At 38.0% G+C, this 24178-nt stretch overlaps 1 protein-coding gene across 11 annotated transcripts in view; it reads left to right on the top strand.

Moving 5' to 3' along the window:
* The window catches only part of ATP2B1 (ATPase plasma membrane Ca2+ transporting 1), a 135044-nt gene extending 111730 nt beyond the window's left edge, over positions 1 to 23314 (top strand). For 7 of the 11 annotated variants that reach the window (XM_043492453.1, XM_038401278.2, XM_038401262.2 and 4 more), the window contains 9 exons: positions 305 to 484; positions 570 to 657; positions 939 to 1045; positions 5071 to 5262; positions 5504 to 5717; positions 5888 to 6099; positions 10203 to 10310; positions 11375 to 11557; positions 20086 to 23314. In XM_043492453.1, coding sequence (XP_043348388.1) covers positions 305 to 484; positions 570 to 657; positions 939 to 1045; positions 5071 to 5262; positions 5504 to 5717; positions 5888 to 6099; positions 10203 to 10310; positions 11375 to 11557; positions 20086 to 20397 — 1596 coding nt within the window. In that variant the 3' untranslated portion in view covers positions 20398 to 23314. Of the gene's footprint in view, positions 1 to 304; positions 485 to 569; positions 658 to 938; positions 1046 to 5070; positions 5263 to 5503; positions 5718 to 5887; positions 6100 to 10202; positions 10311 to 11374; positions 11558 to 11880; positions 12035 to 20085 lie in introns of all 11 variants that reach the window. The other 4 variants (XM_043492459.1, XM_038401305.2, XM_038401315.2 and 1 more) reach the window with 2 other exon arrangements.
* The last annotated feature ends 864 nt before the right edge of the window (positions 23315 to 24178 follow it).

A 24178-nucleotide genomic window follows, 5' to 3' on the forward strand; every position in this document is an offset into this window, starting at 1 on the left:
TTGAACAAAGAACCTTGATCTGAAGGACCTCTACTACTTGAGGCTAAGGCCATTATCTCAGAGGCTGTGGAATACTTGTAAGCTTCTTTATGCAGTCCAGCACTAGAAGTGGCCATACAGTCACATTGTGTTACTATGGGTCATGTCAAGAATACAGTGCATCTTTTTTCAGTAGTAGAGTTTGGCCTTCCAAATTCCTATTACTGTAATCACCCATTACTTTATTTGATGGTGCTAGAACAAGTACTAGGCAATCAACATGAAAACTACAATAACAAGCTTTTTTTTTTTTTTGCATAAACAGGTACCAGATGCAATAAAAAAATGCCAGCGTGCTGGTATAACTGTGCGTATGGTCACTGGTGATAACATTAACACTGCTCGTGCTATTGCTTTAAAATGTGGCATTTTGAATCCTGGTGAAGACTTCATATGTCTAGAGGGAAAAGACTTCAACAGACGAATACGTAATGAAAAAGGAGAGGTGAGTCTATTTTTTCAGTAGGTTTGCATTTATCTTTTATAGTGTTTTACTTGTACAGTATAACTAGTCTGCATTCTTTGTACAGATAGAGCAAGAGCGAATAGATAAGATTTGGCCAAAGCTTCGTGTGCTTGCAAGATCTTCACCCACTGACAAACACACATTGGTAAAAGGTAAAGTGTATGTTCATTTAATATTTAAAAAATTCAAAATGCAAGTTTTACTGGACTCAGGCTTTTTAAAATACTAAATTAGGCTTGCCCATTGTATCTGTTAAAATTTGATGAGCTCAGTACTTGAGGTCATGTCTCACATCCCAGTCCTTTCAGCTAAGGAGTACTTGGCCCATCTTACCTAAGTATTGTGCATAAACACAGAGCACTACAGTCAGGTTGCCCCACAGACTTGTAATTACCAGTGCTGAAATTCAAATCTTTGTGTGCTTTCATTTTAGGTATAATTGACAGCACTGTCACAGAGCAGAGACAAGTTGTAGCTGTAACTGGAGATGGTACTAATGATGGTCCAGCATTGAAGAAAGCAGATGTTGGCTTTGCCATGGTATGGACTCTAGTCTCTTTACTTTCAGTGTTTAAAAAGTAACTTTTTGGGTTTTTTAGCCTTTTTTAGCGAAAGCATGTAAGTGTCGTACGTGAATTGACAAAGCTGAACAAATTTGCTTGTAGCTTGGTAGCCCACTGAGCTACCAAAAGTAGGATTGACATCTACCACTTCCCACACTATTTTTTTTTTTTTTTAAACTTTCTTCAGATTTCCTTACCTTTCAACCTAAGGTTCAGATTTTCAGCTGTAGAGAATGGAGGTGCGTTCTTGTGTCATAAGATGCTGAATGGAATCTACTTAAAAGCATGCGTCTCCAATCAGTTTTAATAATTGTAAATCAAGCTGTTTCTATGCAGACATTCATTGCTACTCTTCTGCTCCTTTTTGTCATGAAATTCAGTGGTATTGTAATTTGATGCTTGTCAAGGTGCCTAAAATGAGATCAGTTGCAACACATTGATCAAATTGTTTTCTATAGAAATAATCTTCGATCAACAACATAGCCTGTTGCAGCTTTGACTGGAAGAAAAAACTTATTTCTAAAATTTACCAAGGATATTTTCCTCCAGTACTTCAATGATCTCTGTTTTATAATTTTGTCTAAAGTTGACCTGTTAGAGATGAAAAGTTAAATGAGTTTTGTGAGGAACTGGAAGCTCTGAGGGTCCAAAAAGTATCCAATACAAAGGATGTTGGGTCTTTAGTCAGAGCAGTGTTTTGTAGATCCCATGGCCCACTGCATGTGGAGGCACCCTCAAAGAACAGAGACCAGGTCTTTGGCCACAGATTCCCTCCAAGATTCTCTTTCTAAAAGATGTGCTCTAATTCAAACAGGAATTATTTCAGGGTAGTTCTATGAGCCAGCATTATGCAGAAGGTCAGACTAGATGATCAGTTGTCCCTTCTGGCCTTAAAATCTATGTATAAGCTATGATTGATAGAGGATTGTGGAAACTTGAACGCTGAACTTTCAAAATCCTACTGTCCAAGTGACCTTATGCATCAGACCTTGACTGGGAGATCATATAGAGAGTTTCTATACTTGGTGAGCTGCTTCCCTATAGTAGTCCAAGCTTTAGAAACTTTCAGAAAATAAATACATTTGTGATGCACCAGGTGGGGATTTGAGGTAGTGTCCCAAAACCGTGGTCTAATTTGAATCAGCTGGACCAGAGCATCAACAAGAAAGGAAAAAGAGATCTTCCTCTGTTGGGAAAGCTTGAAGTATGGGACTGGGCAGTATCTTGCCAGGTACTTGTACTATCCAGTTTCCTAGTGCAAAAGGAAGATAGGCTTACCCATTGAGTCATACTGCATTACAATTGCTTGATCTTACTGAGTGGGAACGCACTAAATTGTTGGCTTTCTATGTATGCTGACCTTAAGGAATGGAGAGGAGATATGGGTTACATGATCCTGCTAATCCCACAATATTAAAAACTAATTTTGTTTCCACTTATATTGGCCATTGAAATCTCCAGTATAGTTGGACCCTTTCTGTTCAACTGTGATAATCCAAATCCAGCCATCTCTTTATATTAGAATCTGGTAACTGTACCTATCTGGCTAGATCCTGAGAGGGTAGAGAGCAGCTCGATTGCAACCTTAAATTCGCCAAGATGAATTTTCCATAGCTTACTAGAAAGTTCCAAGCCTGTTTTGATTCAGATATTAATTTTGGACTGAATGTCTCAGGATTAGCTAATGTAGGTAAAACTCCGTATCATATGTCTATCGCAGGTTACTGATTGGAATTCATTACTACCTAATGGATGTTTAATCTACTTGATGAGTTTGGTTTCAGTCCCCAGTTGGCTGACTGCATGACACCCAAGGCTGCTTTTCAGAAACAGGAGCTGAAGAGTTGGGCTCCCAAATCCATTTTTAATTTTCGCTCTGACTAATATTATAGATAGAGGCTCTCGTTGATGAAAAGGAATAAGGATTTGAATGAGCAGGGAGACTGAACTAATTCTTTCATTCCTCGAGGTGGGCCTGCTTGTCAGGTTTGAGGAACAATGACGCCGTAAGGAGAAGCTTGCATTACTTCATGTTGTACTTATTCTGTGCATAAACTAAAAAGAGTTACTTTCTAGGACTTCCAGTTGGTACCCTTTGACTAAAACTGCTAATGTGCTAAAAGATAAAATAACTTCATATCGTTATGTGAAACTACTTGATTATTTTCTATGTCTGGGATTAACATCCTTCTTTATTTGGCACCTATTTCATATTTCCTTGGACATTTTTCTAGCTTCTAATTTATGTTCAGTTATTTATTAACTAATTTTATTTTTAACTAATTTAAATTAACTTTCACATTAGGAAGACCATTCATTTTACATTAACTTAATGTAAGATAAATTCACTGTTCCAAAGTCTTACAAGAGAGGCATGGAATTGCAGTTGAGTAAGGTTGTGGAGAAGATGAGTGGATTCCTGGAATTAGAATGCACTAGATCAGGGGTGAGCAAACTACGGCCCATGGGCCGGATCTGGCCCATCAGGGCTTTGGATCCAGCCCACGGGATTGCCACCCCTGTAGCGCCACGAGCCCTGCACCGCTTCCGGGAGTAGCACAGGGCCAGGGCAAGCAGGCAGGGAGCCTGCCCTGGCCCTGGTGCATGCCGCTGCCATCCCGGAGTTGCTCCAGGTAAGCGGTGCCGGGCCGGAGCCTGCATCCCAAACCCCTCCTGCACCCCGCACTCCAACTCCCTGCCCTGAGCCCCCTGCCTGCACCCCAACCCCCTGCTGCACAGAACTGTACTACTACACTCTGATGGCTCAGAAAGACTTAATACTATTACTGTACTTCAGCCGTTTCAACCAACAATGCTGGTTGAGGAGCCACATAAGCTAGATAATAAATGTCTGTGTGGTGTCTCATTTTGAGAAAATACACCGACAAGTCTGTCATTTTGTGTAATTATTTCACCTTTTTATATTCTTTAGAAAACGAGAGCAGAAAGCATCTGCTCTGATAGAGACTTAGTGTAGTTATGTTTTACCTGTGCAGCATCTTTAGAGAGGGCTCCTTTAAATATTACACACCATAGATGGATTACAGCACACTTAAGATGCTAAACTATAGTTTATATTTCTGAGAGATGCTTTACAGGGACAGTTTTACAATGAGGATGGCAGAGCATGAATAGTACTTAAGACACTGTCATGATTTTGCTATAACTTATCAGGAGAAGCACTATGGAGCATGAATGTCTAGCATAGGAGGATTTTTTTTTCAATATTACCAATCCATTGCCAACAAATAATGAATGGAATAAAAAAGACATGAAGTTTAAAGACTCTGGCTTTCACTAAAACAGCAACTGATCACTATCTTGATATTTGTGCTGGTATGCATGGTAGCAAACAGACTGCTCCTGTAACAAAGCATTTAGTAAAGATAATCTGAGAGCATAAGTTAACTGGGCAGTGAAATAAAACTTTGGGAAAACTACCTTAACTTTTATAATTTCTTTATTGGGTTGCCCAAACTATTCACCTGCTTAAAAGAATAAATAAAAAATAACTGTTTCCTCAATGCAGATACATGTGGCTTTTTTTTAACCATGTCAGGAGGTCAGGTTTATCTAATGGTTCAAATTAAAAACTGAAAAGACGCTTAAACTAAACAAAAGGATGATTTATTGTTTGAGCACATAAGAGCTTAATCTGATTAAACATATAAAATGCGTTTTATCCCTTGGTACCTGCCTCAGTAAAGTACTACTTCAACTTTTGTATCTTATTGATAATTTTAAATACGTATCAACTTCGGTGTCTTTAACTTGTTAGAATTTCAGTCTTGCATTTCAATTTTGTGCTTCTTCAGACCTTTAAGAAACAATGATTTTTGTTCTCCAAAAGTAAGTTTATTGTATGCCTAATATTCTAGTGTATTGTACTTTTCCTTAATTGAAAGTTGTGTAGTAGAAATGTAATTATTATGCTAAATACGCTAGATAGCAGTTATTCCTGCTGTTTTGATTCAGTTGTCCTATGTATGTTCTTCCTAACAGGGTATTGCTGGAACAGATGTAGCTAAAGAAGCTTCTGATATTATTCTCACAGATGATAACTTCACAAGCATTGTTAAAGCAGTTATGTGGGGACGAAATGTTTATGACAGTATCTCCAAATTTCTTCAGTTCCAGCTTACTGTCAATGTCGTAGCAGTAATAGTTGCTTTCACAGGAGCATGTATTACACAAGTAGGTACTGGTGGTAGTTGGTTTCAACTAATTTAAGATTTGAAAACATGTGCTTCTTTAACTCTTGCATACTGAAATCTTTTCAAAGTCACCATTTTGTATGCTGTCCTAAAGAATGTACTGCTCTTCAAAGCAATACACCAAATTTCCATGTAGGAAATGTTTTTTTTTAATGGCTGTAACTTGTTCATTTCTAGGATATTTATTGTGTTATCTATTAGGAAACATATCCTTTTTATAGGATTCTCCACTTAAAGCTGTGCAGATGTTGTGGGTAAATCTCATAATGGACACATTAGCATCTCTTGCTCTGGCAACGGAACCACCTACCGAATCTCTCTTGCTGCGGAAACCTTATGGTAGAAATAAACCTTTGATCTCTCGCACAATGATGAAGAATATTTTGGGTCATGCAGTCTATCAACTTGTGGTAGTCTTTACACTCCTGTTTGCTGGTAAGAATATTATAAAAGCTTTCCTCATTTTCTAGAAGTTAAAGCTAATTTATGATGGCATTTCAATCTTAGTCATGTTAATCCTGACCTTTTTAATATTTTGATTCTAATTGTGTATTTTTTTGTTAATTCATGATACTAAAATGATACTGAAATGTCTTATTACACAGGTGAAAAAATTTTCGATATTGATAGTGGGCGAAATGCACCTCTGCATGCTCCTCCTTCAGAGCATTACACTATTGTTTTTAATACATTTGTGATGATGCAACTTTTTAATGAAATCAATGCCCGGAAAATCCATGGTGAAAGAAATGTTTTTGAAGGAATCTTCAACAATGCTATCTTCTGTATTATTGTTCTGGGCACGTTTATTGTGCAGGTAGGTAATTGAAGATGTTAGTTAAATATTGTTAGTCATATTTAATTTTATTTGCTGTTGGTGAAGCTGCACGTAAGCCTATCAACATTTCCAGAGAAAGTAGTCAGGTTTATGTATCTGTAAACATGAACAGCTTTGTTTGTCAACACGGGAGGAAAAGTTGGTTCAAATAGACCATTTTAATTTGAGCTTTAAAACTTGGTTACAAATGTAAATTTTGAGCCTAAAGTACTGAAGTTTCCCATTATGGAAATTGGTACTTTTTAAATCTGACCTTGAAGAGTTATGTACCTAAGCGTGTTCTAAACGTAAGTCACCCATTATCAGAACACTTGTAAAGTGCTGTATCTTCCTATATGTAAGTAGCTGAACTAAGACCCATTAGAAGACCGTGTACAGTTATCAAACGTGCAATGTTGATCAGTTTATACCTCGCAAAGTGAGAATTAATTATACCTACATCAGCTTGGAAATGTCAGCATCACCAAATCAAGTATTTGAATGTCCTGCTGCAACGACTTATATAAATTGACTATACTCTGAGGTTATATTTCTTTTTACTTATTCTAAACTTAATGACTACAAACATCTGGGGACCCTTTTTTTGTATATGGGCCATGTTAAGAGAACTGGTCAGACTGTACAGTCTGCCAAAATTTTAAATATTTCAATACATCACATCTAACTTTCCAGGCCAAAAGAAAAGGAGTACTTGTGGCACCTTAGAGACTAACAAATTTATTTGAGCATAAGCTTTCGTGAGCTACAGCTCACTTCATCGGATGCATGCAGTGGAAAATACAGTGGGGAGATTTTATGTACACAGAGAACATGAAACAATGGGTGTTGCCATACTCACTGTAACAAGAGTGATCAGGTAAGGTGAGCTATTACCAGCATGAGAGCGGGGGGGGGGACGGGGGGGGAGGAAACCTTTTGTAGTGATGATCAAGTTGGGCCATTTCCAGCAGTTGACAGAACATCTGAGGAACAGTTGGGGGTGGGGGAGGGGGAATAAACATGGGGAAATAGCTTTACTTTGTGTAATGACACATCCACTCCCAGTCTTTATTCAAGCCTGAGTTATTTGTATCCAGTTTGCAAATTAATTCCAATTCACCAGTCTCTCGTTGGAATCCGTTTTTGTTGTTGAAGAATTGCCACTTTTAGGTCTGTAATCAAGTGACCAAAGAGATTGAAGTGTTCTCCGACTGGTTTTTGAATGTTATAATTCTTGACGTCTGATTTGTGTTCATTTATTCTTTTATGTAGAGAGTGTCCAGTTTGGCCAATGTATATGCAGAGGGGCATTGCTGGCACATGATGGCATATATCACATTGGTGGATGCGCAGGTGAACGAGCCTCTGATAGTGTGGCTGATGTGATTAGGCCCTATGATGGTGTCCCCTGAATAGATATGTGGACACAGTTGGCAACGGGCTTTGTTGCAAGGATAGGTTCCTGGGTTATTGGTTTTGTTGTGTGGTGTATGGTTGCTGGTGAATATTTGGTTCAGGTTGGGGGCTGTCTGTAAGCAAGGACTGGCCTGTCCCCCAAGATCTGTGAGAGTGATGGGTCGTCCTTCAGGATAGGTTGTAGATCCTTGATGATGCGTTGGAGAGGTTTTAGTTGGGGGCTGAAGGTGATGGCTAGTGGCGTTCTGTTATTTTCTTTGTTGGGCCTGTCCTGTAGTAGGTGACTTCTGGGTACTCTTCTGGCTCTGTCAATCTGTTTCTTCACTTCAGCAGGTGGGTATTTTAGTTGTAAGAATGCTTGATAGAGATCTTGTAGGTGTTTTGTCTCTGTCTTAGGGATTGGAGCAAATGCGGTTGTATCGTAGAGCTTGGCTGTAGACAATGGGTCGTGTGGTGTGGTCTGGATGAAAGTTGGAGGCATGTAGGTTTCTGGTCAGTCAGTAGGTTTCCGGTATAAGGTGGTGTTTGTGACCATCACTTATAAGTACCGTAGTGTCCAGGAAGTGGATCTCTTGTGTGGACTGGTCCAGGTTGAGGTTGATGGTGGGATGGAAATTTGTTGAAATCATGGTGGAATTCCTCAAGGGCTTCTTTTCCATGGTGCTGGCCAAGTAATTCTAGTATCTTTCAGCTTCACACATGTGAATGACAACTTAACTATGTTCTCTGGACTCTTAAATCTGTGATTTCACATTTGTTTCTAACAGGTCCTTTTTTATGGTGGTGGTTCATCAGGAAAACTAGAAATGTTCTGAAAGATATATCTAATACTAGGCTATGTTTGACATAACATTTAACTGCCAAGTATGCAATAGCCACTTAGCCATGCCAAGACACACCCACACCTTTTAAGATTTTTTTTACCTGAAAACTTAAAATTCCATAAAATTAGGACACAAGGAATCACTGTGATTCAGAGACAAGAACACAGGAATTGGATCAGGGAACATGAGTATTCAAATCCCTGGCTCTTATACTTGATTTGCTCTATAACTCTGGGGAAGTTACTTCACTCCTCTATCCTCCCAGTCTATAAAATGGGGCTAAGACTAACCTACCTCAAAGGTGTTTTTTAAAGCTTGTTTATGCTTCGCTTTGCAAATGTAAAGTACTCTTCAGAAACTGTAACACATTGAAACTCTGATACAGTGTTGTGAAGCAAAGGATTTATCCCTACTTGTCAGCTAGATAAAACAAAACTTGAACTGGTCAGATGGCTTCCAATTCATTAACTGACATCTCTTTTACTTTTACGTCAGTGCCAACAATGTATTTAGTAAGTTGTCTTATACAGTACCAGAGTTTAAAAAATTAATGCTTTGCTGAGTTGGTCAAGATGATTCCTTGAAAGGAGTAAAATAGGTATCCTTGGAACTGAATCTCTCTGCCTCAGTTCCCTATCCATAAAATGGGATTAGTACTTTTTCCTGTCTTGGCTGTTTGGTTTGGGTACTCTTCAAAGAGAAGAGACTGCTATTTCTTACTATGTGTATGTACAGTGCCAAGTACACAGTGCTCCCCAATCTTGGTTGGTGCCCCTTGAGGGTTTCCTACTGCAAATGACAAAAAAAAATCAAGAGTACAAGGTTAATTTTAAAGTAATTTGAGATTTTTTTTAAGCCTAAAATATAATATATATATGTGAAGCTTTAGGGAAAAAGATCTAGCATTTGGGTAACTAACTTAAAATGATGATACACAGATTGAGTGTTACCGTGCTGTAATGTGTATACACTACAAATACTAATTTTTAATGCTGGTTTGGTTTTCTGAAAGTCTCTCCAAATTTTGACAGTTAAACATACAAATGTGTGTGTGCTTCTGATAGCATACGTTTGGCTGCCCTCACTAAACAATTCATGGATAATTACTACAATTTACATTTAACCTTAATTTCTGGTTTATGATTTCAGATTTTCACTTTTGCTCATATTATAGTTCCTAATCAACTCTTCTTTGGTTTTTATACTTGCTGCTAAGCTTGAAATGGATGTGCAGAAATGCTGTTTAAGGAGTGCTGTGTTCATTGCTATTTTTTTTAGACAATGTTTAAAATAGGAAAATACTACTACTATGTCTAGTTCTGGGAGGGGAGGCCACTTGATACAGTACTTGCTTTTATACAAAGCAGAGTTGTAACTCTAGGTTGGGTACTACGCATCTGTATTTTGTCTAACAGGAAAAAAAAAGTAAATTGTAAACAAATCTTGGTCTGTGTAAAATCTGCTGCCAAGTTGGCTGTTTTTCTAAATGTAGGCATAAAGAAAAATATTAATATTCTATTAATTTTATCAACTGTTAGATTAAATTATTACTAGAATCAGATTTTACTTTTGAAGTACCAGGTAAGCATGAGGAAGAACTCTTCTGTATCTAAACTGAGGTTCAGAATAAAGGTAGTTTGAAGATGGTACCAGGGGGAAGTTAAGGGGATCAAAATACTAAAACGACGAACTAATATATTATGTAAACGGCTTCTATGACTGGTGTTACATTTGAAGTGCCAAGTAGCTAAAATTCACAATACCTACTACCTATATTTACTGATTCATAATCTTCAATACCTATTGCTTTTTCTGGCTTTTTATTTATTTATTTATTTATTTGTTTGTTTACTTTTCCCATAGATAATTATTGTACAATTTGGTGGGAAACCTTTCAGTTGTTCAGAACTTACAGCGGAACAATGGCTATGGTCCATTTTCCTGGGAATGGGAACACTACTCTGGGGCCAGGTAAATCAACTTTTTTTGTGTACAAACTAAGACATCCTGAGATGAATTCATGTTTTGCTTTGCTGATATATTTAGGTTTTTCCTTTTAGGTACATATGAGAATTGTATAGGCATCCAAAAAAACTTGAAGCATGTTTCAAAATTTGAAGTGGGGGTTACTGTGTGAGGGCTTAGCAAATACCTGATTTTTTTTTTCCACCAATGAGACTTTTTTAATGAAAATAAAAATTGATAGTGGGGTATTTTTCATCTTGATTCTTTACTCAGGCATTCTGTTTGAAGGCAGTATATTAGCGGTAGTTACGTTCCTGAGCAAGGGGCTGCAGTTCAGAAATGTATTTAAAATTTAAAATCTTAAAGCTGCTCCTAGTTTGCACCTGTTGCACCACCTGAACAGTGCAGAGGGAGTAAAAAGGAACAGAGAATCTCTCAAAGTAGTGATTGAAGGCCCTTGACTTCTGAAATGTTTGGCAGTCAGCCTGAAATGATTGGTTCCCAGTACTTTAAATGAAAACTAAAATCCTGTGGAAATTGCAAGTCCTCCCCCCACCCCTCCCCATTTTCTAGTAAACTACATGAATAAATAGCAGACATATAATTTGGCAGTTTTTCTAACTTTTGCGTTACCGGATTCTTGTACTTTTTTTTTAAATGACAACTGTAACATTACATTAATGTAGCTTTATGCTTTTAATTTAAATTTTATTTAGTTAGTGAAGAGCTTGCACTTAATAGCTTTAGTTCAGCTGCACACCTTTGAAATGAAGTTGTAGGGGGATGAGTTCACATTTTTTGCCTCTGTAACTTAGCTGGAGAGTGTCCAGCAATACTGAGTGAATAGGGGGATATCAGGACAGTGGTTTGACACTGAAAGTTGAATCTCTGAAGTAGAAAGATAGGTTTAATTTTAAAAACAGTTTTTGCAGAATATTATAGATTAAAGGAAAAATGGCAAAGACTTCAATATTATATGTTCAGTGACTTAAACTACATTTTAAAAAATATAATTTGTCCTACCATGCCTCTTTCTGTTAGTTCTTATCCATCTATTCCTTCATCTTTAGCTGATCTCAACAATTCCAACCAGCCGTTTGAAATTCCTTAAAGAAGCTGGGCATGGAACACAGAAGGAGGAGATTCCTGAAGAAGAGTTTTCAGAAGATGTAGAAGAGATTGATCATGCTGAAAGAGAATTGCGTCGTGGTCAGATCTTGTGGTTTAGGGGCCTGAACAGGATACAAACTCAGGTATGGTCTTGCAAAAGGTAGGAGGAGACAGTGGTAGTTGAGGTTTTTAATTAAATCTTCCCCTCTATCCCCTTAACCCCAATAACATGACAATTTTAAATGGTGTGATTGAGATTTTCTCAAGGTGGGGGTATGGATGGCTCTGTAATCTATCGAGCTCCTTCTTTACTTTCTTCAGCTCTAAATGCAACTCTTGCCTGTTTATCACTCTATAAAAAGTGCCTTTTTTCTTTACTTCTTGTGTGTTATAGATGGGATGGTCCTTTCTCTTGTTCTCTCTCTCTCTTGCTGAGCAAGCTGTCACAATCTCTGATTCCTTGCAGATGGATGTAGTGAATGCTTTCCAGAGTGGAAGTACCATTCAGGGGGCTCTAAGGCGGCAACCTTCCATCGCCAGCCAGCATCATGATGTAACAAATATTTCTACCCCTACACATGTAGTGTTTTCCTCTACTACTGCTTCTACTACTGTGGGGTGTGAGTGTGTGTTCCTAAGTGCATGAAATTAACATTTCCTAATTCACACACCTAACGTTTCTCATTTTCTCCTTAGTATTTAAATTCATCGTTCAAACTTTTCATAAAGCTTTCTTTTCACAAAGTGGAGTCCTCAAGACTTTTTTCTTAGAGGGCTAGAGAACAGATGGAACAGTTGGAACAAAAGACTTAAACATGAAAGCTGTGAGCCTGTGTATACTGTGCCTTCATTCATTCATGTACAGAGGGACTTCTTAAAAACTGAAATAGGAAAACTGTTGTAAATTTTCGAGTATATGCCTCCGATTCATTTTATGAAAATGTTCATAATTTATTCAATGCGGAATATAATATTAAACTGGTCCAACAAAAGTAAATAAACCATAATCTAAAATAACACAGTTAAAAGTTACATATTTTACATTTTTAACACTTTATCTGGCAAAATAAGCTATTATTTAAATTAAAGTTTACAAAGTTTAAAATATAGACAAAATACATGAATAGGAAAGAGCTCTAAAAGCTTGCTTCCGATAGGAATGCTTTATATACTGAATCTTACTTTCTGTTGGACTTGTTCTTAACCAGAGGGCGTGCGCGCTCGCTCGCTCTCTCTCTCTCTCTCTCTCTCTCTCTCTCTCTAAAAATTTTTTTTTTCAACTTCAGGGTACAGGTTAATAAAATAGGCTTGTTCCAAATAGTTACAATAGTAGTAAATTTAACTATACAAAAAGCTGCAGAAGCATTTAGCCATTCAACCAGGGGCATTGGTAAGAATGTTAAGATATTTGAATTGTAAAACACTTTATTTCATTCAAACTGGATAACTTTCTCTCTAGGTTCATTTGGCAGCAGTACATAAACTTCCAGTGCAAATGATGTTTTGTCAATTACTTAATTCTGTTCTCTTTACATCAGAGGTGGGCAAGTTACGGCCCGTGGGCCACATCCAGCCTGCGGGACCCTCCTGCCTGAGCTCCTGGCCTGGGAGGCTAGTCCCTGGCCCCTCCCTGCTGTTCGCCCTCCCCCGCAGCGCGTCACGCCGCTCGCGCAACTCTCTAGGTGGCCGGGCAGGACAGTTGCAGAGCCGCGGCCTGACCCGGTGCTCTGGGTGGCACAGTAAGGGGGCAGGGGAGTTCGGGGGTGTGACGGGTCAGGGGTGTGGATAGGGGTTGGGGCAGTCAGAGGGCAGGGAACAAGGGGGTTGGATGGGGCAGGGGTCCCAGGGGGGCAGTCAGGAAAGGGGGGGTTGGATGGGGCATCAGGGGGCAGTCGGGGGGGGGGGGGGTCGGGGACAGGGAGCAAGGGGTGGTGGATGGGGCAGGAGTCCTGGAGGGGCTGTCAGGAGACATGGAGGTTGGATGGGGCAGGAGTCCCGTTGGGGGCGAGAAGCAGGTAGGAGGATAGGAGGCGGGGGCCGGGCCACGCCTGGCTGTTTGGGGAGATGCAGTCTCCCTTAACTGGCCCTCCATGCAATTTTGGAAACCCAATGTAGCCCTCAGGCCAAAAAGTTTGCCCGCCCTGCTTTACGCTATGCTCTCTAAACGAAGTGGCATCTGGGTTTTAAGCCATCTTCTGTTAAGTATAATAATTCATTCTAAAATGGATACTTGGATATAATTGAGGATATAATGCATTTGTTTCATGTAAGTATTTTCAGCACACTTATTGATAGATTTTATTTAAACAAGTATCTTATTTAAACAAATGTGTTAAAAGATTAAACTTTTTTGGCTAGATGAGTTTCCATTCTGTTTTAATAATTAACCTTTTAACATTTTAAGCAAGATTTCATTTGCAAACATTCTTATGGATTGGCTAACTGACAAGCTTAGTTAACTAGCCTGAAAAGTAGTTAGCTAACTTAAGAAGTTTCACATTGCTGGCCTAAGTGCTGGCAGGGACTTTTTTTTTTTTTTTTTTTAAAAAGCTTTCAGGAGTTTTCTTCTTAAAAAGGAAGTATGGTCCTGCGCTCTGTTTCTGATTCAGATTTCCTGTATGCGCTTGAGCAAGTCACTTGTCTCTCTGCCTGTTTTTCCATTCTGTAAAATGAGGATCCTTCCCTACCTCCCAGGGATGTTGTGAGGCTTAATTCATTTGATGTTGGTAAAGCACTTAGAATCTTTAAATGAAAAGTGCCAAATAAATACAAAGTATGTTCTGTTGTTTGTGGGAATAGGGATGTGCAGTACAGCACTGTATTTTAAAATCTGATGTCTATGGGAATGTTCATTGGTTTCTTACCATATATGGGAAGTAACTTTGGGTTATATTCTGCCTGTTAAGCAGAGCCTGTTGCAAGTGGTAGTACAGAACCACAGGACTCTCTGGTGAGCAGCCAGGAAGCATTTTGCTGTCTTGGTGGGAGAGGGGATTAATTTGCAACACTGCTTTAAGGAGCACAGCATACTTCCTCCTGTCCTGGCACCCAGCTCTGATAGCCTGTGTCTCAAGGTAGAGAAGGAGCCATGCCTCCTCCCTGGCAATTACAGGGTCAGTAAGCCCAGCTTCAGTATCAGGCAAATTGGTCGAAATTATAGTAAAAAACAGAATTCAGACACACAGATGAACAAAATGTGTTAGGAAAGAGTCAACATGGCTTTTTATAAAGAGAAAACATGCCTCACCAATTTATTTGAAATCTTTGAGGTTGTCAATAAGCATGTGGACACGGGTGATCCAGTGGATATAGTTTGTTTGAACTTTCAGAAAGACATAAGAACAGCCATGCTGGGTCAGACCAAAGGTCCATCTAGCCCAGGATCCTGTCTTCTGAGAGTGGCCAATGTCAGGTGCCCCAGAGGAAATCAACAGAACAGGTAATCATCAAGTGATCCATCCCCTGTTGCCCATTTCCAGCTTCTGGCAAACAGAGGCTAGGAACACCAAAGGCTCGTAAGCAAGCATGGGATAAGAGGGAAGGCTCTCTCATGGATCAGTAACTGGTTAAAAAGATAGGAAACAAAGGTAGGAATAATGGTGGAGAGAGGTAAATAGAGGGGTCTGCAAAAGATCTGTATTGTTCAACATACTCATGAATGATCTGAAGAAGGAGGTAAATAATGAGGAGGCAACGTTTACAGATGATACTGAATTACTCAAGATTGGTCCAAAGCAGACTGTGAAGAGTTACAAAGGGATCTCACAAAACTGGGTGACTGGGCAACAAAATGGCAGATGAAATTCATCATTGATAAATGCCAAGTAAAGCACATGGGAAAACATCATCCCAACTATACATACAAAATGGTGGGGTCTAAACTAGTTGTTACCATTCAAGAAAGAGATCTTGGACTCATTGTGGATAGTTTTCTGAAAACATCTGCTCAATATGCAGTAACAGTCAAAACTAACATTAGGAATGGGATAGATAACAAGATCGTAAATATCAAATGCCACTATATAAATCCATTGTACTCCCGCACCTTGAATATTGGATGCAGTTCTGGTTGCCCCATCTAAAAAAGGATATATTAGATTTGGAAAAAAAAGTACAGAGAATGGCAACAAAAATTATTAGGAGTATGGAAAAGCTTCCATAGGGGAGAGATTAAAAAGACTTTCTTGGCTTGGAAAAGAGACAACTGAGAGGAGATATGATAAAGGTCTATAAAATCCTGACTGGTGTGGAGAAAGTGAATAAGGAAGTTATTTACCAATTCACAATACAAGAACCAGGGGTCAACAGAATTAATAGATAGCAAGTTGAAAAGAAACATAAGGAAGTACTACTTCACACAATGCACAGTCTGTGTGAAAATCCGTGCCAGGGGATGTTGTGAAGGCCAAAAATAAAACTGGGTTCAGAAAAGAATAAGAAGTTTGTGGAGGACAGGTCTATCAATGGTTATTAGCCAAGATGTTCCGGGACACAACCCTAAACCTCTGATTACTAGAAGCTGGGACTGGATGACAGGGTGGATCACTGTTCTGTTAAGCATCTGCCACCAGTCACATTCAGAAGACAGGATACTTGGCTAGATGGACCATTGGTCTGACCCAGTATGGCCATTCTTAGGGTTTTTAAAAAGCTATCATTGGGGGGTTTGTGTTTCCCCTGTGTTTCCCCTGAGCTTTGAGGCTGCAACTCTGAGTAGCTCTTATGTGAGCCTCGTAGGTAGGGAAATCTGCATGGAGTGCTTTATATAACACTACATCACTGTGTGGGCATGTAAGGGCAAGCTACAAATCAGCCTGGTGGGGGTCCTGATAACATCATATTATATGTTTTATATGCTTATAATATATATCAAATTGTCTTCTAAAATGCTCCCCAAATATATATTTATGCAGTACTTTTTGGTTAAGACAAGGCTTTGTATACGTAAACTGATGAATTCATTTCTATCAATAAATTGTATCAGCACCTTAGTTACTCTTAAATGGCAAAACTGTACAATCATCCCTAGATTTTTGCAGGATCTTGTAGCAATTTGAAATTATGTACCACGTATCGATATCTAGATCAGAGGATCTCACTTTTTCATACTATGGACCGTATCATAGTGGTATTTTGAGAACTACCTCTCCTCCCCCTTGAGATACCTTAACCTCCCTGTGGCAGCTATGGCATTATTTACCTTGAAAAGTAATATTCTTAATTTTTAATGTGATTTACCAACTGGATATAAGGAAAAGCTGGCACTATGTGACCAGCAAGTGCTCCTTGAACTGTTGGTGAGTTGTGCACCACAATTTGAAAACCTCTGATCTAGACTAACAGTTGAAGTAAAAGGGGCACTATTACAGAGAACTGGTTATATTTTCAGATGTCCTTAATGGTATTCCTCTTAACCCTTCAGTTACTTAAAACTAAAAATGTACTATTCTTCACTCAGCTCGGACAATGGAGATAATCAGTCTAATTTAATGTATTTACTGATGCATTAACATATTTGCAAAAAAAAAATAACCCTTGTGCCTGATCAACTGGTACCAGAGGACCCTTAATTCTGAATTTTCTTTCTTTTTAATTTGACATGTTCTTAATGTGGCTCAAATGTTTATGTGGTAATTAAGATGGTCATAGCAAAAATGAAGATGATTTATTGGAGCTTAATTCATATGCATTAGGTCTAATTAGTAAAAGTTTTCTGCTGAATGAGGGCAGAGGTTATTTATGCAACATGCTGTGGATTGGTTTATGCTGATGTAATTTGTGGATTTTCCCCCTTTATGGATTATTTTTAAATTCAGTGCTGTTAACAAAGCTCTTGTCAACTGCAGCAAATTCTTAACTTAATATATTGCATTCGAGAAAGGAGCAAAGAAAATGAATTGGCACGCATCACTTACTTTATGGAACTGCCATGATGGCCTCTATTTTAAATACTTCCATTCTTGAAGGGTGCCTGGCTGTGGAGCTCTGCCATAAGAGATTAGGATGAACTCGTGTAATCTGTGGAGCAAAACTCAACCTGTTTGAATCATTTCTTCAGCAGAGAAGTAACTGACTCTACTTCTCCCTTAGGGTGGAAAAGAGAACACAGTTCTAACAGTAACCATACCAGTTTTAAAACTAATGTTGGTTAATAGATTCTGTGGTGACTCTTTTGTATAAAAATACAACCATAGCATGCCTTCATGCGAGGTGCCCTTATAGACCTCCAAAGACCTTGTTTTGCTCAACACACCAGATTTTGTTGATGCTTCTGATCTACTGGGATCCCAGTGAAAGAAAAGGAATTTTGATTCTTCGTGGCCAAATTTGTCTAGGAAATCTAGTGAAAGTGTACCAGAGTCAGACATGCTTTCCCTGATATTTAAAGCTGTAAGTCATTAATAATGCAGAGATGCAAGTCCTGGATGTGCTAAATACCTTTAAGTCAATTATCTGTAACAAGGTTCCCTGTTGAAACTAGTGTAAGGACCTAAATCCTTTAACTCGGCAACAATAAGACCTTCCTGATTGTAGGGAGGTACATACACAGCTTTACTGATTGAGACATTTGAAGCTAGGCTCTCTAGAATTCTTTGCTCGAGGTGGTGCCAAAATGCACTTTCTTTGACTAGATGGAGCACAGTCCTTGACAGAATCGTGCCAGTCTTGTATGTAGATTGTATTTTTTTTTCACTGTGTTAATTGGTTCATGCATGCATTTCCTCAGTGCCTCTCGTGTCTTGGGTTCTGTCAGTGTACATTCTTTTATTGCTCAGTGCTATGATGATGGGTGTGAGAACTTGTCTGTTTTTATATAAAATAAATCAAAGAGAAGTCATTGCTGAATCAGGGCCTTCGTGCTGAATTAATGGCTGCAAAGAACCTGAGTTTTTATTTTAATGGGACTATTCCTCTAAAGTTAAACACATGCTAAATTCTTTACTGAATCAGGGCCTAACTGAATAGTACTGAACCAGCTACTTCATAGTAGATCATGGGAATCTGCTGATGAAGGCAGAGGACTCTGAGTCAGACCTGCATATTATTCCAGAGTTGTACACTGATTTACTCAGTGATCTTAGGCAAGTTGCTTACTCTCTGTACAGCCATTTTCCATCTCTAAAATGGGAATAATACCCAACTTCTGTTACATTGCTGAGAGATCCTCAGTGAAAGGAGCTACAGAAGTGACGAAGCATTCCTATTCCTTTTGTCAATGTCAGTTTTGCTTGGAAAAATGTATTTGATTTTGATTTTATAGGCACTTATTTAATTACAAGTCAATAGTTAAGGGTTTTGGTTTCAGACTGAACAATTAGCAAAACTAATTCTTTACTCTGAGAATTATATGGCAATGCTAAAGTAAATTCTTAAAGATACTAAATGCAAAGGTTAATTTTTGGATCTTGACATGTTACCTAAGAGTGTTCTGTAACCTGTTAACTTTTATGGAGTGTACAGCTTCTCATTAAGTAACAAATTCTACTAGGTTGGTAGAAAATCATTTGTTGGTTCTAAAATGCAAATTAACAGACATCTAATGTCATGAACTTAATAGTTGTAAATGGTACATAAGCCATACAACTTCAGCAGTATCCAAGAAGTTTTTTACACTCTTTCCTTGTGTGCATCTCTGCACCAAAAGCAGAGAAGAACTGACCTCTTAAGAGGAGACAGACATGACTGTGTGTGTATTGAAAATTTGTTATAATTAGCCAGTGACAGCTTACACATTGGTTGGTTGTCTTGTATGTTTTTGTCATCTGAGATGCACACTTGTGTATATAAAGGTGATTACTCAAATCTTACAGTGGTGGCCTTCATACTGAAATGTGCAGCAATTCCAGTTCTTGTATGACAATTCCCAAGACGCACACTATTCTCAATAAGAGGTTCTTGTATCTGCCACTTAGCTTGTGTGGAGACATTTAAAATGCTTAACTTTTTCACCTTTTGAAAGGCATCAGGAAAAACTTAATTTTGTACATAATGGAAAACAATTGCAAAATGTAAACTTGTAATTTATTACCACTTTTAACAAATTGGGGCACGGAACACATTATTTATGGAAAAAATGTATTTTGTTGTGGCGAATAGGTATATACTCGAATATTTACAGCCGTTGTAGAGGTATCTTTTGCATGAGTCCTGCTGGTAAATGTCCCAATCATTGTGACATTTGGTGAACACTTGCTTGGCTTTTTCATAGTCAGTGACATCCTAATTCCCAGCATGAGAAATAGTAACCCTGCGTGCCCCAACTTTTTTAGCCTTTTCCCTTTGGTGTTGAATACTACATTCCTTAGTAAAACTTGTTGAATTTGTGAATAAGTATATTGGATAAAATTTTCATGTTGACTTCATTTTTTTGAAAACATTTTAGCCATGTCAAGCAATGAAATCATTCTAGCACTACTTTGAATTTTTAGACATTTCAGTTGTTTTACAGTACACTTCTACAATTTTTATTCCAACTGTAGATTGGCAGTGCTCTACTGAAATGCTCCTCATTTTTTACAGTTTATTGCAAATTCCACTACATTACATACAAATTCGATTCACTCATGTCTAGCTGTTTGTGGATTCAAACTCATAAGAACTCAAACTCATATTCACTACTAGTAAATCTGCAGCATACTAACAGGTTTTTGTATTTCTTTCGTGTTTACAGATCCGAGTGGTGAATGCATTTCGTAGTTCCTTATATGAAGGATTAGAAAAACCTGAGACACGAAGTTCAATTCACAATTTTATGACACATCCTGAGTTTAGAATAGAAGATTCTGAGCCTCATATTCCCCTTATTGATGATACTGATGCTGAAGATGATGCTCCAACAAAACGCAACTTCACTCCTCCCCCTTCTCCCAACAAAAATAACAATGCGGTTGACAGTGGAATTCACCTTACAACAGACATGAACAAGTCTGCTACCTCTTCATCCCCAGGGAGCCCACTACATAGTTTGGAAACATCACTCTGATTGTAAGCTGAATGTTAACACACTAGCTGCATTGTAAAGAAACAAATTGAAACTGGGTCTTTTCACACATTGTGATGGACAAGATAGTAGTCTTGTCCTGGACTTCAACAGAAGACACACTTGTACGAATGTAGATTTATTTTTTTAAAAAAGCTTTCTGCCAGACTTGAGGGTGCTGTTGGGGGGCGGGGATAATAATGAACTCTGACAGATAAACAGTAACTCAGCATAAGTGACCTGCGGATCATCAGTTGTACTTAATGATCCTGAACAGTGTGTTTAGAACTTTAGTTTATCTTGATCCTTTTGAGGGGAGGGCTGGGAAGGGCAAAGAAGCCTTGGATCATTGAATCGATACTTAAATTTCTGCTGTTGGCTGTTAATAATTTGGATTATTTATGTTTATAAATGATACAGATCTGTTTACAAGGTTTGTAGATACTTTTTTGTTCCTGTTCATAGATGGGAAGCTTCCTTATAAATGATGCAGAGAAAAAAATTAGTCCTTCAAATACTGCTGTATTTTCAGGAAAAGGGTGTTTCTATTGAAACTGTACTAAATTTTGCCTGCAATTTACTTTGTTAAATATTGTAGATAAATTGCTAATACTAATAGCCAAATAGATAACACTAATGCTTTGTAAAAACATGAGCAGTGGTGTTCTAATGAAGTTATGGCCTCTGTCCTAATTAGTTTCTTAAATACATTTACTACTTAATGGTTTTGAAACAACTGTTTAATTTTTAAAAATTTTGAGAAACTTACTGAATAACTCTTTTGTTCAGAATTTAGTAGAGGATTGTTTAATGCGGGACATCAATATGTGGTGGAACTTGCTTGAAATACTTTTGTTATCTCAGGCAAAATGGATTAAATCAAAATACATCAGAACCTTAGTCCTCCTTTTTGTTTTTGTCTAAACATGTTAGCTTAGTGTGCTGTCTTGGTGAATTGTGAGTGGAACTGTGATTTTTCTAATGTATAGAATCCTTCATACAGCATGAGGGCTGTTGGCATTTTGAAAGGCTGTTAGTAGGTAGCATACCTGTTTTCCTTTTTGTTTTTGGAATTTGTTTGTAAACATGAATAAATCTGCCCTTTTATTAAAATAAATATGCAGCGATGGTTTTTTACAGATTTTTCTCAGCTTCATTGGAAACATTGAAAAGGTAGACTGCTTTATATTACTAGTAAAATTAAACTACAATTTCAAGATGGTAACAGCCCCATTTAAAAAGCACTTTTATAAATCAGATGTTGGTGACTGCCCTACAGAATGGATGTAAGTTAAGGCACCCCCAAAAAAATCTTCATTGAGTCAAATGGATATTTCTGGTGACTGATTGTGATTGAAAAATTATCTCAGGGTGAAAAGACGTAATGTGAATAGTAAATAATGTCTTGTTTTTCATTTATATAACTTACTGTATTAAACCCTTCAAAATCCAAATAAAATCAGGTTAGCTCACATGGGGTCAGCTCACAAGTTGTTTGCATGTTCTTAGTTAAGCAATAGTTTTTGGCACCAAAAAATGACCTGCTAGCAATTGGGTGAATAAGAGTCACATTGTCTCCACCAATTGGATTATTGTTCTACCAAACACCCTCACCCCAGAATCCCATTCTTCCTTAGCTTTCCTCTTCTGCATGTAACTTTTTCACCTTTCTGTCTCCTAGTTTTGTTTTTAGCCAGTGGAACTAATTCAGGGTGAGAGTCCTGATATTCACTAGCTCAGATAAATAGTCCAGATATAGATATGGTTGACTGAGGGAAACTGCCTACATCCCTAAAGATAGTGTTTTCCTTTCTGAGCTATGGCAGCAGGTACCATCAGAGCTCAAACTATTAAATGAGTTTTTTGTGAGCTGTTGTAGATTTTCGTAGGAGCTGCACTAGCCACACAAGGGATCCTGGTGTATATCTGAACCCTGAAGGTAAACGCCAATTGCCCACGTGATAGAGGAGTGCATAAACCACTTGAAGGAATCCGGCTAGTAATGACAGGAAAGAGAAAAAACAATCTAAAAAACTCAGGATGCAGAAGAAATTGGGTTAAAAGGCATTAAACTTAGAGTGCAGACTGCTCTTTTATGGGTCTGATCTATATAAACTCTCTGGAGTTGTTAGAAAACAATGAAAATATTAAGACTGAAAAAAAATTTAGTGGAGGCAATCATTCTTGGGGTTTCAAGCACGGTATCCCACTGTCAACCATTCTTTAAACTCCCCCCCCCCCCCCCCCCGCGGTATGCCCATAGACTTGGAAAGAAGAAGGCTTCCTTTCTAGGCATGGGATATTTGTACTTAACACTTTTATATGGCAACTTCTCCCAGAGCTTCTTAGAATACTAGTAACTGGAAAAAAAAAATGTAAGTTCTGACTTCTGGTAGGCTCAGACATTCTCCCTACCTAACTTCCTCAATAAATGACAGCTTTAAAATGGGAAGAAGCTGTTTGAGTCTTTCTTAAAATGACCCTGCCTGGTGCAATTGAATTGCATGCTAATTTTTACCTTAATTTAAAATTAAAACTCCTCCCTCCCCCCTCCCGCCCTAACAGTGGTCATGATTCCATTATACCTTTAAAAAACCAGAATCATACACTTAAGCAGTTGGGGGAAACATAAAAATGTGTAGGCTTTGTGCACAAATGCTTCCTCTGATCATGTTGACATGCAGTACATTGACTTTGCCTCATAGCAAATGTAAGTGAAACCTGAAATTTGGAATACTTGTTTAAAAAGGGAAATGTTTTCTTTCTTATTGTGATCGCAACAAACCATGACATCATGTTGTTAAGCTTATAAAAATAATTATCACTTTTAGCTGCTGAGCCCTTTATTACCTTTCTGGTTGTAAGGTTTACTTGTCTTGCTCATTGTAACACAAATAAATAAATGTGCTGTTCATCTCCAGTCTGATTGGGGACTGATTTGAATGTAATACAGTACAGATTAAGATTTTGGAAATGGATAGTTAATGCTACTACTGTAATCACTTTACTCCTGAAATGTTACAACTTATCTCAACACTGAGTTTGTTACATGTTGTAAAATGTGTACTGTACTATGATCATGCAACATTGACTTTTTCTATTTGTACTGAATTAGCATTTTAGCAAGAAGAATGGTTTTAATATAAATCTTGTTTACAAAATAGTGGTTAATTATATCAAGTATCAGTCATTGTAAATAGGATGAATAATGGGATGCAAAGAATAACTTACATAAAGGCCACAAGTCTTGTTCAAACTGAAATTAAGTGTCTTAAATGGGGTAAAAAGTTGTAATATTTGCTGCACATGGAACCTCTTTATTTCTGTATCCACTTCACTGTATCGTCCTCCCTGATAAGATCTAAATTGTGGAATAGTCTTCTAAAAGAGGTAATGGAAACAGATGATTCTAGTCACCCCTAAGCAATGCTAAGTATACGGTAGGGTACAAAAGTACTTAAGCAAGGATAGATATGAATCAGTGTCATTCCTACTTCTTCAAATCAGCTACACTGGATAAGCATATTACAGGTAGCTTTGTGATTAAATGATTCAGAGAAACTGAACTCTGACTTTAAAATTAATAGGTTTTAGAGTCAATAACCTACTGATGAATTGCAGATGTTACCACCTCTTCAGGCTATTGTTTGAGGCTTGCTGCAGACTCCAGAAGACACTTCATGGGCTTATATTTGGAAGTTGTCCTAAAGAGCTGATAAGACTTTTACCCCCCCCAAAAAAAAGTCTTAAATTCTGCAGAAATTGGAGCCACTGGCAAACTGCT

This window comes from Dermochelys coriacea, chromosome 1 (assembly GCF_009764565.3).
Source record: "Dermochelys coriacea isolate rDerCor1 chromosome 1, rDerCor1.pri.v4, whole genome shotgun sequence".
In the NCBI taxonomy this organism is placed as follows: domain Eukaryota; kingdom Metazoa; phylum Chordata; order Testudines; family Dermochelyidae; genus Dermochelys; species Dermochelys coriacea.